At 32.1% G+C, this 18439-nt stretch overlaps 1 protein-coding gene across 4 annotated transcripts in view; it reads left to right on the forward strand.

Moving 5' to 3' along the window:
- Positions 1 to 18439, forward strand: part of fry (microtubule binding protein furry) — a 108324-nt gene that overhangs the window by 15109 nt on the left and 74776 nt on the right. For all 4 annotated transcript variants that reach the window (XM_085206575.1, XM_085206576.1, XM_085206577.1 and 1 more), the window contains 7 exons: positions 1621 to 1785; positions 1870 to 2019; positions 2453 to 2616; positions 3092 to 3249; positions 3759 to 3869; positions 5353 to 5507; positions 9924 to 10081. In XM_085206575.1, the coding sequence (XP_085062701.1) occupies positions 1621 to 1785; positions 1870 to 2019; positions 2453 to 2616; positions 3092 to 3249; positions 3759 to 3869; positions 5353 to 5507; positions 9924 to 10081 (1061 nt within the window). The remainder of the gene's footprint in view (positions 1 to 1620; positions 1786 to 1869; positions 2020 to 2452; positions 2617 to 3091; positions 3250 to 3758; positions 3870 to 5352; positions 5508 to 9923; positions 10082 to 18439) is intronic.

Genomic DNA, 18439 nt, shown 5'->3' on the forward strand with positions numbered 1-18439 from the left:
TTTTTTTTTGTAAAATTTTGTAACATATCTAATATAATATAAGTGATAGTATATTCCTACCTATAATGTGAACCTAAGTATTTTACGCTTACGTTTTATTCTGCTTGAACAGCGCCCTCTTCCTATCGGCGTGTCCGGAGACACTTTGGGGGTAAAAATCCTTTATTTGTGACATACATCAATATATAATTTAGTTTCTGCGTATATAAATTCCATTCATAGCTACTAAAAATATATATTTTTTATATATTATCATTTTGCCGTCTGCGCAAGGAGAACCTAGTGTTACGACACTCCGTTCTCCACTATAATTATACTATTGATGTATGGATTTAATGTACACGTTCGTTTTGAATATTTCATGCGGTCTGAGTGTCCCCTATAGTAGTTATAGCTTTCACATGCATATTAATAAAAAAACCTGACCATTTTCTACATCAGATGATCTAAATAAATATTGTCGAACAGATATTGTATGAATAATATCTGCTGACTTTGTTCAAAAAAAAATATTTTTGAAAAAGGCTTTATATTTACAAATATTCTATCTAATAAGTTTTCTCCGTGATTAAAGTAAAAAAAAATCTAATATAAATAAAAAAAATATGCATCTGAAAGTAAAAAAAAACTGTACGTAGTTAGTAATTGTGTGCCCCACCAGTGACTTCTAGCATGAGTGACAGTTCATATACGACGTGTGAACACACAGTTCTAGTACAGTACTTTGTAGGTACTATTTAGATATGAAAACAAAATGTTTGTGCCGAATTCGTAAATCACAAAGTGTGCTGTAATTATTATGTTTGTGCCATATATTCAAATGTTTTTATGCGAAATTTCGCGAAATCAGGCTAAAAATGGACGATGTAGTGTCTGAACGTAACGGTAGAAGAAATTAGTGAAGTTAAAACTAAATTAAATGTTGTATGATAATAACATTTGAATGTATGCCATAACGAAAAATCTCACAAAATTTGTACATATATATACACGAAGAATATATATCCACTACTATTTAAAACAATAGGATATGGAATAATTGAATATGTAATTTTAATTACTTCAAACAGCTTTATACAATTTGTGTATCACGATTATTATTTTAATTTCGCCTTATTCTATACGAGTATATATTTATTATTTATATATCATATTTTAAATAATTTTAATTGTTTTTAAAACTGATATTTGTTCGCCCTCCATCCACATTAGTCAACTAAAGTTATAATTATGTATATTTATATAAATCATGCTTTTATATAATACACAACATAGTACCGTGTTCTAAAACATCGATGGCTGTATATTGGTTGCTTGTATAGTATGTAGACTCATAAAATGTCACGTTAAATATATTTTCATATATACATATGTGTTTTTATCCTGTTAATTTCTTAATTGATATAGTGATTTTCGTTTTTTTTGGAAATATTTTATTTTAATAGCTGCTGAACGTATTTACATTATATTATGTACTTAATGAAACATCAAAATCATTTTAATATTAAAAAAAATGTATACAAAGTGTTCCAAAAAATTATAAATTAGGTTGTTTTTAATCTGTAATTAAGAAAAAAATACTAACAAACATATATTTATTTTTAAAACATTCTATGCTAGTTCGTCTCCGGACTCGCTAAGCGAGCGTAGCGGGGGCGAAGCACGAGGTCACGCGGCGCCGGCCTCCCTACACAAGTTAGCGGTGCCTCTGGCGAGATGCGAAGTCCCCGAAGTTAGAGATGCTGCGGTGGCGGCCTGTGGACATATCAATGCTGACGCCCTCAAGTGAGTGATTGAACTCACTAATAACCTGTATAAATTCTAACATAATTTTAACTACACTATATTAATTATTTTTTATTCCTATAGGGATCTATTCGAAGAGTTGATACCGTTGTTGCGCGAAGCAGTCGACCGCAAGCAGGAGAACATGCGCCGTAGACGACGTCGAGACGCGCTGAGACTGCATCTGAATAAAATGCTTCTTATTATAGCTCAGAGGAAAACTTTTGCTACTAGGTAGTTTGTGTTATTTTTATAATTGCTTTAAAATGTTAATAGCATTAAAATATGTTTTTGACAGACTTCATTTTAGTAGGAAAAATCATGTTATTTTTTTGGTGATGATAGATATACATTTATTTGCATCTTTTGTTAATTTGTAAAAAATTTTTATATTTTATATTATATTTTTGTGCTTGTAGAATTTTCTCCCTTTTATTATTGGTATTCGATATGTTAAATACATATTCCATATGTAAAATAATGCTAATAAAGAATTAATAGATTTTGAGCTTCATGGATAAAGTCTAGGACATTTCCTAACTTTCATATGACGCCTTTGTATTTTTTTAATATTTATTCATGATGCTTAATATATTTTCATTGCACTAGTCTGTCTAATGTAGTTAAGTGTTATAATTACTAAGGTTATGCTAATTGATTTTCGTAGCTCCTACGCCCTAGAATCAGGTGGTCTCCATTCAAGTATAACAGAGTATTTAGAAGGTGTGCGGCAATGTCTAGAAGTCGAAGCGGAGAAGGACGCGCCCGCGGCGAGAGAACAACGCTTGACGTTTGCGGATTTTGTAACGGAACTCATCAAGAGTTTTCCACGTGAGTTTGTATCGTGTTATTGTGTTTTTATATATAATGCTTTATGATAGGAGGCAGGATAGGCTGAAAGATGGGTTTAAACCTAGTAGGTCTTAAAACGGTAGACTCCCGCCTGTGTTATTCTTGAGTGATTGGTTCTCTAAATTATTGCCAATATGGACTTTTATCAAAAAATTAAATATCCAAATTTACAGAACGTATTTTGTTAATGTAGTTTTTGAATTATTGTATAATTTTTCACAGTCCTACTGTAAACGTGACTGTTGTGAGTTCGATTCCTATTAAATTATTTTTATTTCCCCGGTCTGGTAACTAGACAAAACGCGGCGTTAAGTTCCTCCACTCAATATGTAATGCCTCGACAATTGGATGGTAAGTGCGTGTCTTCATACTGGGTTTTCTCTACGTAAAACATAAGTTTTTTCTGTTGATATCTAATTCAAAAAATATTGTTTCATATCAAAAACAAATATAGTGGAAATGTACTCGTCGTTACTCAAGAAGGATCTATCCAAGAACCTGTTCAGTCTGTTCGCCAGTTGGTGCGGACCTCTCGCCAGGCACCTCGGCGCTCTGGAGCCGCAACCGCCGGCCACGGAGATTGATGACAGGCTGAACTTGGCAGCTTTGAAGGTAAATTTTGTACACCTTGTATACACCTTGTACAGTACACTCGACGAGTCAAATCTTAAATCGATACTTGCTACCCCACACATGACACATGACTCCTTCTAAGTGCACGAGGTAACCGCAAGTACAGTGCGTTAAAACGAAAGGATTAACGTCATGAAATTAAGCTTATAATCTTCCTTGATAAATAAACAATATAATCAGTAGTTCCTGAAATTAACTGGTTAAATCAAAAACGCAATGCTAATGTAGATTAACAAGAAGTAATTGAGATTAACTCATCCGTGAAGAAGGATCTATCTTGAATTACTGAGGTCAATGATAGATTTTCTTTGTAAATTTTGTACATAGGAAAAAGATAGAAATTGCAATTATGATTTATTTGTGAATTGTATTATTTTTTTCCTAGTTAGAAGGACCTACTTATAATTTGTATTATATTTTGGTGAAATATTTCTTGTTATATTTGCCACTTATTATGCATACATTTAATATTCACTAATTTTGTCTAGGCAATGAGCGCGCTAGTATGCTGCGGGCCATGTTTCGCTCCCGCCGCCCTAGCCGAAGAAGGCTCTCTGTATCCGTGGCTCAGTGAAATGCTATCTTCTACCAATGATAAGGTATTTATGTTACTTCTTTACTACTCTACTCTCACTCCCTTATATTAATTTACAATTCATTCATTTATTTACATTTCCCCGTTCTATTAGAGTAAGCCCGGTGTTGATATCCGCCACACTACAACAATGTTGTAAAAATAAAAAATGAGACATATTGAACGGAATTTTTTAACAGTAGGTTCGATCTACCTACCCTGCCTATGCTATATACTTTATAACTCATGCCTTCTATTAGTTTTTAATCTCAATATGTAATATCTTATAAGACTCCTCTCTCGCATATTCTATATCGTGTTTCGTAATTTCCTTCATAATTAAAAAATAATTTCAGTTCAAACAGAACATTAATTATTACTTAGAAAAGGGAAAATAACCAGCTTCTTGTTGTTTATACAATAAGGAATAAACGAAGTGACATTAGTGCCACCTCTTGGAGAAAGTATTGAAGTGTACGAATAATGTTTCTAGCTTTATGGAATTGTAAATTTACAATCGTTCCCTAATAGATGGCGTTAATGTCATCTAAATTTATTGACCTACTTTTAGATTGTCAACAAACGAATATGAACTGTGTGGCCATTGCGTGTAATGTCTGGGGTTATTCTGAAGAATTAGTATCTGCAACGAACCAATTAATTAATTATTATCTTAACTTTATTAACTTATAACATTGGCTGGCAATTATGGATAATTGTTAGGTGATGGAGCATTTTGATAATAAAGTTACTTTTGAATAAAGTATTCTTAAATAGGACCGCAGTCGCAGGTTGCTATGCGCGAGATAAAGTGTGATGCTAAAAATATAGACTATGACCATATCATTGAATAGTCAATTGAATAATCAATGTTTAACGACTTCGTTATTGTCGTTCGGTCATATCGTAACATACATCCGTCCATAAAATGTTCAAGAAAATCGAAATATATGTGTACGGGCATCATATTTCGGATGTATTACGTACATTTTTTATAATGACATTGACAAATATTACAACACATTGTTAAACGTTGACCGTCCACTGTGATATAGTCAAAATCAGTTTGTTATTACATAAAATGCGACTAGTCTAGACCCCCCTTAACGGCATGTTTACGATTGATTACTTAAACGCATTGTAACAAAGATTTCACTATAGTTCATGACTGTGTTACGAAAATAAAAATAATGAGCATTTGAAGTCCACGCGATGCCATTCTATAGAGACTCTCTTTTCCCATGTCAAATGTAGCTTCATTATCAAATAACCCCATGGCCACATAGCAAACTCATAGTGACAAGATACTGTGACAAATTTATAAAGTGTTGTTAGTTAGTTTAGTATAAAACCCGGGAAGTATGCATAATTCTCAAATTTATTTGTTTTATAAGATATGTATGTTATTTTACTTATTTTGGAGATTTAAAAAAATGTTTTGACAGATGGACAGTCGGCCAAAAACACAATTATGACAATAAAACCAAATTTAACCTTTATCGCAACAGATATACGAGCTGGCTCGAGAAACTATAGTGCTATTGCTGGACTGTAACCCGGACATAGGCCCGCTACTGGACTGGACGGTGGACAAATGTTTTACGGGAGCTCCGCGAGTGGCTGACGGATGTTTTATGGCGTTAGCTACGATATTTAGTGCCAGGTTAGTGATTTGTTTCTCTGTATCTTGTGTTTTTTCAAGTTTTGAAGTGATATGATCACTTCAAAACGTGTGCTGGTGGTATTCACGGAGGCTCTACGTGTGGTTGGTGGGTGTTTTTAAGGACGATTTTGTAATTTGTTTTTTCTTTGTCTGTGTCTAGGCGATGGTTCTAGGTTCCAATTTTATTTTGAATTTTTTAAATATTTTTCTATACTATGAATGTTACTTTTTCTTGTAAAAAAATAACGAACAAACAAGGGTGAAACTAAAAAAGCGAGTTACATTATAAAACGGGTAATAGTACTACTTCTAATTCTTAGCAAAAGTATATAATATTTATATATACTTTATTGCACATAATTACAAAACCAATGTACAAAAGGCGGGCTTAACGCTAAAGAGCATTCTCTCCTAGCCAACCTTGACATTTAGGATAATAAGTATACAGGTGTGGAAAAGTAAAATATACATACGTATACATCCAATAAATATATACAGGGTGGAATTGTCAGCACCACTTTAAATGAAACCACAGTTTTAACTACTCTATAAAAGCCTTTTATAATTCGGAAAAAAAATATTTCCCAAAAATGAAAAAGTTATTTTTGTATAGTATAATATAGGCACGCACACACTTACCTGTCAAATCGGAAACGTCGCACACGTATGTGTGCGTCACACGAAATACAGGTCCCCTCTGACTGAGGTAAGACGCACGCACAGCCGTAACCGCTGTGCGTAGAAACGTGAAATTTGGACAGATGTTTACTTTCTTAATCTGGACATACACTAAGAAGGGATTTTAAAAATTTTAACCCTAATGGGGTGAAATGGGGGTTGAAAGTTTGTATAGAAAAAAAATTAAATCGGCACCGATTTTTATGAAATTTTAAATTGAAACTTTAAAATATTTTATTGAACACGTGTTTCATGGTTTATTAGAATTCACCCCCTAAGGGTGCAAATAAGCCAGCGAAGCTGCGCGCGCCCCCTAGTATAATATGTAATTATAATATTAGCAATATTCTAAATAAAATACATAAAAATATAAACCATATATACACCAATATATACAATTACATAGATGAATATTATATATTTATGTTATTTTAAAAAAATACTCCTTTACCCGACGCTTGAATACCTCACTAGAGGGAGTTCTTCTCCCGGGGGCTCGGGTAATTCATTCAATAGCCTAACTCTGGCGACTGCAAAGGAGTCAGATATGAACCCTGACATATGCCGGGATGTGGACAGGCAGAATGTAACGCGACGGTTATGGGTCCGATCCACACTCAAGGAAATAAAATATTTATTTACATTTATATTTTCATTTCTTCACTCTGGTGTCGAAGAAAAGAGCGGCGTTGAGTTCCGCCACTCAACCCAGCAATAAGCCTCCAGAATGCGGCAGAAAGTGGGGAACGGAGTGTCTTAACACTAGGTTCCCTCTGTCTACCCTGCTATGTGCGGGTAACATCATGAAGCTGATATATTGATTTATTTTATGTTTTTATTATATTTGCATAGTTTGCTATCAAATAACAGGCGCTACCGTCTCATCTTTTTATATTATGACTACACGTGGCTTAAAAAAAATGGATTCTCGGTATAATTAGATTTTGCGCTACCCATAAAAAACTGTATAGGTGTATTTGATAGCTAAATCTTATAGTTAGTTATTTTGGATGTTCGCCAACAATCGAGCCACTTTTGTTTACACAGCACGCATAATGCACTTAAAAAGTCAATTACGAAACTGAAATTGTTTATTTTACTATGACATTTACGGATCTCCCATCAATGTTTCTATGCGGAAATGTAATATTAGATGTCTTAAAGAAATTTTAAGAATTCACGCTGTCGTACTGACAAATCATGATCTGAACATGAAACTGATTTTTAATAACTTTAATACAGGTTCAAATAACAACTTCCATCGATAATATTTTAGTATCTAATGAATGTGTTGTCACACACGTCCTCTTACAAATAATATTATATATAATATAAATATATGTAAATGATTGCTAACAATAATACATTGTAGCGCCCCCTCAAAGATATATTTATAATGCAGGATGGCATAGGTGAAGTTCATAATTACATAAGTCTATTTACGTTATACAGGTGGAATTGTCAGCACCACTTTAAATGAAACCACAGTTTTAACTACTCTATAAAAGCCTAATATAATTCAGAAAGACAAAATAAATAATAAAATTATAGTTTTAAAATAAAACGCCATTTGTAAAATATAACATAAACACGCACACATTTACCTGTCAATGCGGCCATGACGCACACGTATGTTTGTGTCACACGAAATGCAGGTATGGATAATAATCGTGAAATGAAAAAAAAAAATCCTACGTCAAAACTGTTGAGGTACCTTGATTAATTTTTTAGCTCTGGGTTTGAAATATTTTACCCTATATACAGTTTCAGTAAAAGAAGCGCTGCCTCTTCCACCCTGTGTAACATTTACTAGGCAATGGGACCATATTGTATAACACTCATTGGATAATGTTTTATAATTTAAAAATAATATAGCAAAATGAGTTCGTCGTGACCCGACTGTAACGCGACGGCCGTGGGTTCGTTCCTTATTAGGGGAGTGAGTTATTATTAATTAATATTTACATTGCTTCGCTCTGGCACCAAGGCAAAAGCCGTGCGTTGAGTTCCGCCACTCAATACAGAAAAGAAAGTGGGAAACGGAGTGTCTTAACACTAGGTTGATTCTACTTACCCTGCTATAAAATTTATAACATATCTTTGTAAAATGAATTAAAGAAAACATTCATTTATAATAACGATTTTATTTTGTATTTTTCTTCTCTTTAAAAATACTGTAGTACTAATTAGTAGGGAAAAATAGATTTGCTCTGTCCTACAAGCGTCTTCGAGTAGCCCCCACGTATACATGATCGCAATATCTTGAACTTTCTTTGGAAGGTTGATCACACACATATACAATATTCCGTTACCCACGGAACGGGCAACGGAGCATTATATATTTGAGGAGTGTCTTAACATTAGGTTCCTTCTACTACCAGATAGGTAGGGAGAGGATAACCCAGGAGAGGATAGATGCCCCACCTGATGCTTTGTTTGAAAATTTAGCTTTTCGTGGAACTCTTTTTTAGGGATAGATACCTGTAGGGATAGTTGCCCCACTGTAAATATATTTAACTTTTCTTTTAAGATTTAAGCAAAGTGTTCTATGAGATCTGTGTACTGTGTACAGTTTAAAGTGTAAACAAATTTGCTTTAGATTTATTTGAATATATGAGTAGTGAATATAAAAGAATCGAGCGTAGGTACTTAAGTGACTCATGGTTTTTACGTGACCTTCCTCCAGAGTCATCGTTAAGTGTCTTCAAAGGTTCATCCACCCCACTTTTTTCATTTTCACTGAGACACACTCGCGGATTCGGTCAACTAAACTAACTCCACAAATAGTTCTGAAATAGCTATCTATAAGTAAGTATATATGTATCTCAGACTAAGAATACAATGGGATACTACATCTCCAGACTATTTAATACATTCTAGACGCTTCATATAACTCGTAGAATATTTCAGTGTCAATATTACTTTTATAAAAATAATTTAATAAAATTCCCATGCTGTGGACAAAAAATTTATATTATAAAATTGCAAATTTTCAAAATTTTTCGACAAGACTCTTCCTGTCTGTCTGGAAACTAATAAAAGGCTAAATTTGAAAGTTACCAACGTCCCTAGTATTGTCGTCGCTTTAAAAAACTATTTCCAAAGAGTTCCTTTTATCAAATAAAGTTATTTCATTTAACGCCCTACCTGTGGAAGTTGGTGCCTTGCGCATAGAAAAATATCCATCTCATATCGCTTTGGAATGTTCACATCGTAACACTTTTTACGTGTGTTTGAAATTTTTTAAGTTTCTTACGTTCTCTCTTCTCTCTTTACGTTTGTATTTTATTCAGTATTGTGTTTTTAAAATGTATTAAGTATGTGTTATATAGAAAAACGTTAGTTTTTTATTTAAAAAGAAAACAGTGTAACAGTTTTTTCGCATTGCATTCCAGAAATATTCTTGCAAATGCATGTCCTTTAAATATGTCCATAAAAGTTTTTATCTCCCAGCTATTTTTGTAGGAACTAGTAGTTTGAAATGAAAACTGTTTATATGTTGGATTATCCACTTAACTAGGAAGACTATGATAGACTATGGTGTAATATGACGTAAACCTAATACCTACGGTCCAAGTCATAGTTGTTAATTTTGCTTTGATCCCTGATTAATTAGACAAATATCAAGCTATAAAACAAAAAACTTTATAATAATTTATATTAAATGTACAGAATAGATGTTACAATTCATCCTTAGATACAGTACAAATAAGTATAAATAAACATTTCGCCCCACAGAGAGTACCCGTGCGATCATTACACAGCCATCATCAACGTAACACTGATGTGCACCGGATGTCCGCGCGCCCCCGTCCACGAGAGCGCCTTGCAGCTGCTGCAGCTCTTAGACAAGAGGTTCTTCGGCACCGTGGGCCCCCTGCCCACCGATGATGACGGTGAGTGCGCATGTTCTTGCTTATTGCTTGGAAATGTGACTGGTGGCTTATGCGTAGATCGTTTTGATCTTTTTTTCTGTAAGCTTATCATTAGGAAAATTTTAGTCTGTGGTTGGTAGTCATTGATCATATAGGATATTTTTGAACAAATACATCATATTTTTCCTTTAATTGTGCAAAAGTTCGTGCTTAACTGGTAAACTCAGCTTAACTCAGGTTTTACATTTTAAATATAGTTATAAAGTGGGATACAGAGTGTCTGAATAATCGTTTCCCTGCGCTACCTGCTGTGCGGGAAAAGGAGTGATGCTGTTTTTTTCTTTATTTTAAATGGATAGGTGGACATTGAACCATAATACGACCCTGTTTTCGTCTTATGGGTTTCTTTAAAAGGGATTTATGAAATACTAAGAAACTATTAGAAATAATTTGAAGTATGACTACTTGCTGTTTCACAGGGAATTTGTTATAATTAATATTATTAAACATATTAATTGTAATTATTTACTAATAATAAATACTTAATTTGTGAAATAAATCGCATTTTGAAACTAAATTTCTAAACAAATATTTGTTGGAATGATATATGTTTGGTATAGATAGATGTTTAGGTGACGATTAATTTACTTTTGAAAGTAGAAATGCACGAAATCTTTATGAAAAATGCTTCATATTCTATATATTTACTGATTTAGCTACCATCTTTGATCTATTATAACTGTTCTATACGTATTCAACTTCGTCTGAGCGTTTTCGTTTACATGCAGTTTCTTGGAACGAAATGCTCACCTCACTACTGCGAAGTTCAGATCTAAGAATGAATTATATTCCTATTTGATACGCCCCCCTTTAAGTTGTCTTTAACATATCTACTATATAATTATAATATTTTGCTTTATGTTTAAATTATATTATCAGATATTTTTTGTTATGATAAAATTATTTTATAAATAGGTAGGTAGGATATTACCTAGTAAAACTGATTGAAAAATAATTAGGCCATACTAGATTGAATTGCTGTATTTTTTTTATCAAATAAGAAGTAAAAGAGACTTTCTTAGTCTGTCAATGCATTATTCCAAAATTATAATATATATATCAAATAACATGTAGTTCATACTAAATATTTACTTCTTTACAACGAATTATAGACTATAGGCTATCTCTAAATTATTGATTACTTACATTTCTTTCCAATATTTAATATGGACTATTTTAAATTGTAAATACTAAGATATATAATATCCTAATCTACATAATATACATCTCTGCCATTAGTGGTCGACTGTCAGACAACGAACAGACGAAGCAATTAGACTTTTAGTTACTAATAAACCATAATTTTACAAATTATTTTTGATTCTATTTTATAATATAGAAAATATATTATTTTTAGTTATTTCTTTATTGATAACTGGTTAAGTTTTATTGCTAGCGATATATTAAAATGATTTAAGTTTTAAGAGCGATGCAAAATGCTACTTCAATGCGAATGTTTTTTTACTAAACTATTAGCCAACGCTCGCTAATGTCAGCGTCAGTAAGATTTTGACATTAAGATTTTGACACTACAGCTTACATTGTGCGTAGTTTTAGTGCAATAATAATGAATATACTTTTATTAAATTAGTTAGATTATATTAGTTATAATTAATTATTAAATGATTGTGGGTTTGAGCACCACGCGGGAGTAATTTGATATTTTTTTTCTCCGATTTTGTTACGGTCCGCCCAGTTCTCAAAGGCTCTAGATATTGATAACAGAGAAATCTATCACTAGATTAGTTCTACCTTTATCGCACTTATGTAGAAAAGGGCCAATGGTAAAATATGAATTTAGCAATGCGTTAATACTATGGTACGGCTACGATATATACTTAGCTATGAGACTGCTATTGAAACGACAATTGTAGGCATTCACTTAACGTTTGTTCGATATTTCAATTAATATGTTTTCTAAGCTTTCATTATTTCATATATCAATCACCGGTAGTATCGACACGTGGTCGGATAACAGAATTTCCCATTAATTTTTAATAATAATACCCTTAATGACACGTTCATTGTCATCTTCCTCTTCGATGCTGAAAATATTCTATTATACATATATACGATTGTCATGTCTGTGTGCCTTCTATGTGTTGTAGTGTGATGCGGTGGGCGTATGATTGTATTACCTGCATGATACAAATATGGGACTACCTACTTACCCTACCTACCCTCAAACTCTTCTGTTTATTTCTCACTTCCCCTATCTTTATTTAGTTGCATCAATATATGTCTTATGGGCTGCCATATATATGGCTGAGATGTGTCTGTCTGCATTTGTGCAAATCTTCCTTTTCAGAGAGGATTCGCTGAATTTCATATATCTATATATTTAACGCGTACAGCGTTTTGTGTTGTCGATCCAATTGTGTGACGAAAATATATTTTTTGATGTATAAAATATTTTTTGATGTAAATAAAGTGTGTGCTTTTACGTAGGTATTTTTATTTTGGAACAAAGTTGAAATAATAGGATACTCCTTTACACCTATATTATATAATCCTTTTGAAATTAAAATAAATGTTGTATATCAGGAACCTCCCTCGTTTAAAAATCTTAATGATTGAAAGTAATTTACTTTGCAATATAATTTCAAAATTGTACATGTGTAATTTAGAGTAATATTCGTAGTATGGCGAAATAAAGGGATTTGTTAAATAAATAAACTTTTGCTTTTACATTTTTTTATTTGTCGTTTCACTACACAAGAGAACAATATTATGGAATATACCTTAGACGATTACATTTTCAAAGTTAATTTGGGAAGCAGTCACGACTTCGAATCACACAACTATCTGAATTAGCAACCAAGTTTTAACTGTAGTCCTTCACAGGTGATAGAAAAGTCCAGAATTTGAAAGATTTGGAAGGATCTGCTCTCTGCTCTCTTAATGTTAATAAAAATCTTAATTGAAAAACGCACATTCCATCTGGCGGGTGCGAGGTTCACAAGTCGTGGAAGCTTCTGACTCTCTACAATGTGTTCAACACAGGGAAAGAACCGGTATAAAACAAACAATGTTGTTTGTGTTATACCGGTTGTTTCCCTTTCTTAGTACATAAATTGCAAACTTAACTAAAATCAATTAACCAATTTTCAAGTCAATAAATTTAACAACTCACATTATAACTCTCGACTAATATAATATTGTAGGTAGGTAGGAATAAAATAAGCCATAAGCTCATTAAATTATTTTTTTTTTGTATTTATTATCTTTATTTTTTATTTATTATTTCTAAAGAGTATTTAATTTTGACTACTTTTCAACTAATCTACTATCGCAAAGCTTTCTTATTGTAATGCAAAAAGCTTGACTACGTTTGAATATTGTCATAATATTAGAATCTAATTTAAATATTTTATAATTATTTAATTGTATAATATATATTATATTGTTGTCCATATAGAAAATTATAGCATCGTATAATGTTTTTATTTTAAATAATTAAAATTCCATTAAACATGTCTACCGCTACTTCATTGGTTATCTTATTATAATCATCCTAAATTTTAACTGAAATTCAGAATGGTAAAGTAGAAGAAATAAAAATTATTAAATACGAAATTCATTAATAAGAGACCCTTTTTATGCACTATAAACTAGATATTTAGTTTGCCTTTATTTTAATTCTATCGAATATCTGGCCCATATCGCTTTATTTTAGGTTTCAGCGCATAGTTAGTAAACACAGCCATTTGTCATACTTTGAAGCGAGGTCCCGAGTTCTATTCCCGCCTTAGGCAGTTCTTTCTAGCATTTGATTTAGACGCGTTTTAAGGACTACGATAGTGTTACCAAGCTTAGACGTTGCCGTTTTCTGCGTTATTGTTTCTGTCGTTATTTGGGATATTAATTTTGAGTGCTACAGGTGTGACTGCTTATGTGCACATTCATGAAAGCCATCAAATATTATAAATATTTTCATTTAAACTTCAAAGACGTTTAAACAATTTAAGATATTTAAGCTTAATTCCTATAACGTCTAACCTCTTATATAAAGGGTCTCTTATTTATGACATACAGTCGCTTTCAAAGATGTCTGTCAGTCGTGGCGCAGCGGTACATGGGGGTACATGGGAGTGCATGGGAGTGTAACGTGACGGTTGTGGGTTCGTTCCCACACAAACTCTTATACACCATGTTAGCTGTCGTTAACTGTTTTATTGACGTCCAGCATCATTTAGACTAATTGAAAAAATTATAAATCTGACAGAATATATAAAAATAGAATTAAATTGAATCCTATTTGTTTTTATGATATTACATGTAAAGAATAATTCTTTGGTTAATTGACGAGTCTTTATGCAGGGTACATAAAAATACAAATTATGAACAATTTACACGTTATTTCAAATATTTGAGCCACAATATTCGATTATTTAATATTCAGGATAAATACTCCTAAAACACAACAAACATCCTAAAACATTTTCTTATATTACAATGCATGCACAATAAATACAGGTCACAGATATCAATTAAGCTACAAGACGAATGTATTGAATGTATCTATACATAATAATCCTTTCACGTTTGTGTCACAGCCTCCAACCAGACTGATGTTATGTCCAGTCTTGCCTCTCGCTCTACACCCATACGATATACATATAATTTACATACACCTACAATTTTTGGGCCTTATAAGCCACGAAGTTATACTAAAATATGTTATTCATATAGTCCCGACAAGCTTAAACCGATATAGTCATAGCATATGTTGAAGAATATCATAATATAGTAAAATATACTTTTGAATTTTAATAAAAACGTACAGGACGGGCATCAATATTAATTCCTAGTTTAAATTAATTTATTTAAAAAATAATATTTAGTCTGTATTTTTGTATTATATACTTCTGTTTAACAAGTATTACTTCACAGACCGTTTGATATATTTGGATAACTTATCGTTCATTTAAATAATAATAACAACTCAGTTAAAACCCGTGTTACAGATCTTTATATGATAGTTGAATATATATGAGCTTATAATAAATATACAGAATACAACAAGTTACAATTGTGTAGTCCTAATAGTTTCGAAATAATATGGCTGTGATATACGGACGGACAGACGGCTACGGAACCCTAAAAATGACATGAATAATGAAGCCTAACGCGTAATAACAATGTTATGTGCCTAAATATACATGCTTATAAATACAACCATCTTGAGCTTTAATTTTCTTTTCCCTATATTTACAATATGGTATTTATAAACTCTAAATCCTACTCTATAAAATATACTAGTAAAGTAAATATATGCATACTGTAACTGAATAATAGTATGTATTGAGGTGTTACACTACTTCATAAAGCGTAGTGTTCTGTTTTGGAGGACGCTATTCATAATCCTAGGAAATTTAATAACTAATTCCTAATAATAATTTCAAAAAATCAGCATTAACGAAAAATTTATCTATTGCAAAATTTTGTAAAGCAAAACACACAGCAATACTTTTTACGCCTTATTTATACAATCCACTCTACTCTAAGAAGATTCATAATCATACCGCGGCAAGAAACTAACTTACTCTCTAACATAGTACTTATCAAATAATTTTAAATTTAATTTAGAATATTTTTACGCTTGGAGAAATTTTAAAAATAACCCAAAACCGTCTAATATCTAAATAAAAAAATCGGCTATACTTAACTATTTTTGTCTACTTATAACTAAGTGTAATATTTTGCTATTGTACCTAGACGTGATATGCTCGTTGATATCTATTGGTTTGTGTCCTATATTTATATGTTCTTACGTAGTATTATTAAGTAGATCAGAAACAAAAGTCGTGTTTTTTTAAACTTTTTACTTCAAAATAAATTAAAAGCAAATTTAAACGATTTAAAAAGGAGAAAATAAAATGTTTCTTTTAAATGTTAACTATCAACACATAACCTCATTATACACAATCTATATGATCATAAAAGCTTGTCGCGCGATTTACTTTTGTAAATAACCAGTACTAATTTAATTATGTAAAATGTGTAAAAAGGTTAAAATTTTAAAGTTGTAATTTAATTTAATATTGATTAACGCGACAACGCTCAACGCCGCGCTTTGCCTCGACACCAGGGCGGACAAATGAAAATATATACTATATATTTTTTTATGGATGCATAATTGGGCGTAGGGCACAAACGTGCGACTGTAAACGCGAAAGGTTGTGGGTTCGATTCCCATTCGAGAAAGTGAAATATGTAACATTTTCTCAATATAAATATTTAATATTTCTCTCTCTCTGGAAATGAGGCAGAACGTTTTGCCTTCAGAATTCGGCGGAAAATTAGGAACCGAAATGTTTTAATGGGAACGGAGTGTCTTAACACTAGGCGGTGTTTGCCTAACTTCCTATGCGCGGGATACAACATAATAAATTACTACCTGTTTCTACGTATTAGCAACTTAAAGTATCGTAGCAACGGGAAATGGGACGGCTAAACAAATAAATATTATTTCGAAAAAAAAAAACAAATTAAATAACAAATTGTTTAACCGTTTCTATTTATTGTTCATTATCTCAAAATTTTAAATATTAATTGATTCTCTTTAATACGAAAGCGGTGATATATTGTACACGTGATTGGACCTCGTCTATCAAAAGGCGATTGATTGTACGCTTTTAGATCATAAATCTGTTTTTATATCGATTTGAAGTTTCTTTAGACAACTGAAGGAGATAATTTTTTTTTTTTAAATATTTGCATTAAGTTAACGAAAACAATGAACAGGGCCGTTATACAGTCGGACAACTAAATGCGATGATGGTGGATTCGATTTTCACTCGTTGGTTGGTTAGATTTTTATTATTTCCAAATGACTACGCGGAAAATATATTGTATTGACACTGAGTTCTTTCTTTATACCGTGCTTGATTTTGGAGTAATTGGGAGTAAAATACTAGGGGCGCGAACCGGACCCCAATTTTGACTCGTTGCGCTCCCAAAATCCCGGTAGTGTTCACATGTTGAGCGAAGCGAGAAATTATTTTTTGAATTTTTAGAAACCATCTATATGTTTGCAAATTTGCATCTCAATCGGTCAACCCGTTTGGGAGACTATTGGTGACAAATAGTGTAAAAAGTCTCCAGTAGAGCACTCCGCTCGCTTCGCTCAATAAATTTCTAGTGAATCATAAGTTTCTAGCGTATTCTCAGTGGTGGCTTTGAGATAAGTTTTTTAAATGACTCCACAGTCAAAGGATCGCTACTCTCAATAATTTAGTGAAATAAAGAAGAAAAAAACTTGACCGCAGCCGGGAAATGGCATGGCAAGGCAAGAATGTAATGAAAAATATATTCATAGAAATTATAATGAAAATTATATTTATATGAGATATATATATTTTTTTGTTTTAAGTTATGAGTTAAAGAGTTAAGAAATCGAAAATAATATTAAAAATATAAAAAAATATTATAATTAGAAATGTACCCTTTTTTGAAAAGTATCACAAATGTGATGCAAATAATATAAATCAAAACAAGCGGAAATATTCATTTCTATTACTGACAGCAACACTAGAGAAACGTACCGTAAATAACCTGCGTCCGAATCTTAAATAATTTTAATGGATATTGAAATAGGCAGATTATTAATTTTTAGGGTTCCGTAGATAAAGGGAACCCTTATTATTTCGTCATGTCTGTCCGTCCGTCCGTCCGTGCGTCCGCCGTATGTCACAGTCATTTTGCTCGGAGACTATGGGTACTGTATATTATATTAGTGTGTTTTATCTAAGTGATATAGAGGTGTCTAAGAAAGTTTTTTGATTATGATACTTTGTTAGTTATTCGCTTCTAAAGTGGCGGTATCTCTCCTTCCTTAATTTTTTTAATGGGTTGTTAGGCGCCGCAGGCTTCTATCTTCCGGGCCTTCTTTTGGTCTTAATTGGTTATTAAAACTGTTTTTTTTCTTTTTAAAATGTGAAATGGACAAATACAAATTATTATTATTATTGTTATTCATAAGAAGTTACAAGCTTAATTTTTTGAACGTCAAATAATTTATCACCAGTTCACTAAAGTTAGTGACCTGAGGAGAACCGGCGCAAGAAACTCAGCGGCACTTTTTTATTTAAATCAATTTTGTACAGTACATAATTAATTATGTATGACAATGATATCTTTTAAACAGACTGGAGCGAGCATTTCATTCACAAGGTGTGTTATCATTTATAAAATCATTAATTTGGTCTTTTCACAATTTTCTTAAATCGTGATATAAAAAATTCTCGGGTCTACTTCTGGGGTCCCTACTGTAATTTGGAGTCTATGGTAATACCAAGTTGATTATGTTGATCTAGG

This window comes from Heliconius melpomene, chromosome 21 (assembly GCF_056956725.1).
Source record: "Heliconius melpomene rosina isolate 202511_hmr_F chromosome 21, ASM5695672v1, whole genome shotgun sequence".
NCBI classification, from domain to species: domain Eukaryota; kingdom Metazoa; phylum Arthropoda; class Insecta; order Lepidoptera; family Nymphalidae; genus Heliconius; species Heliconius melpomene.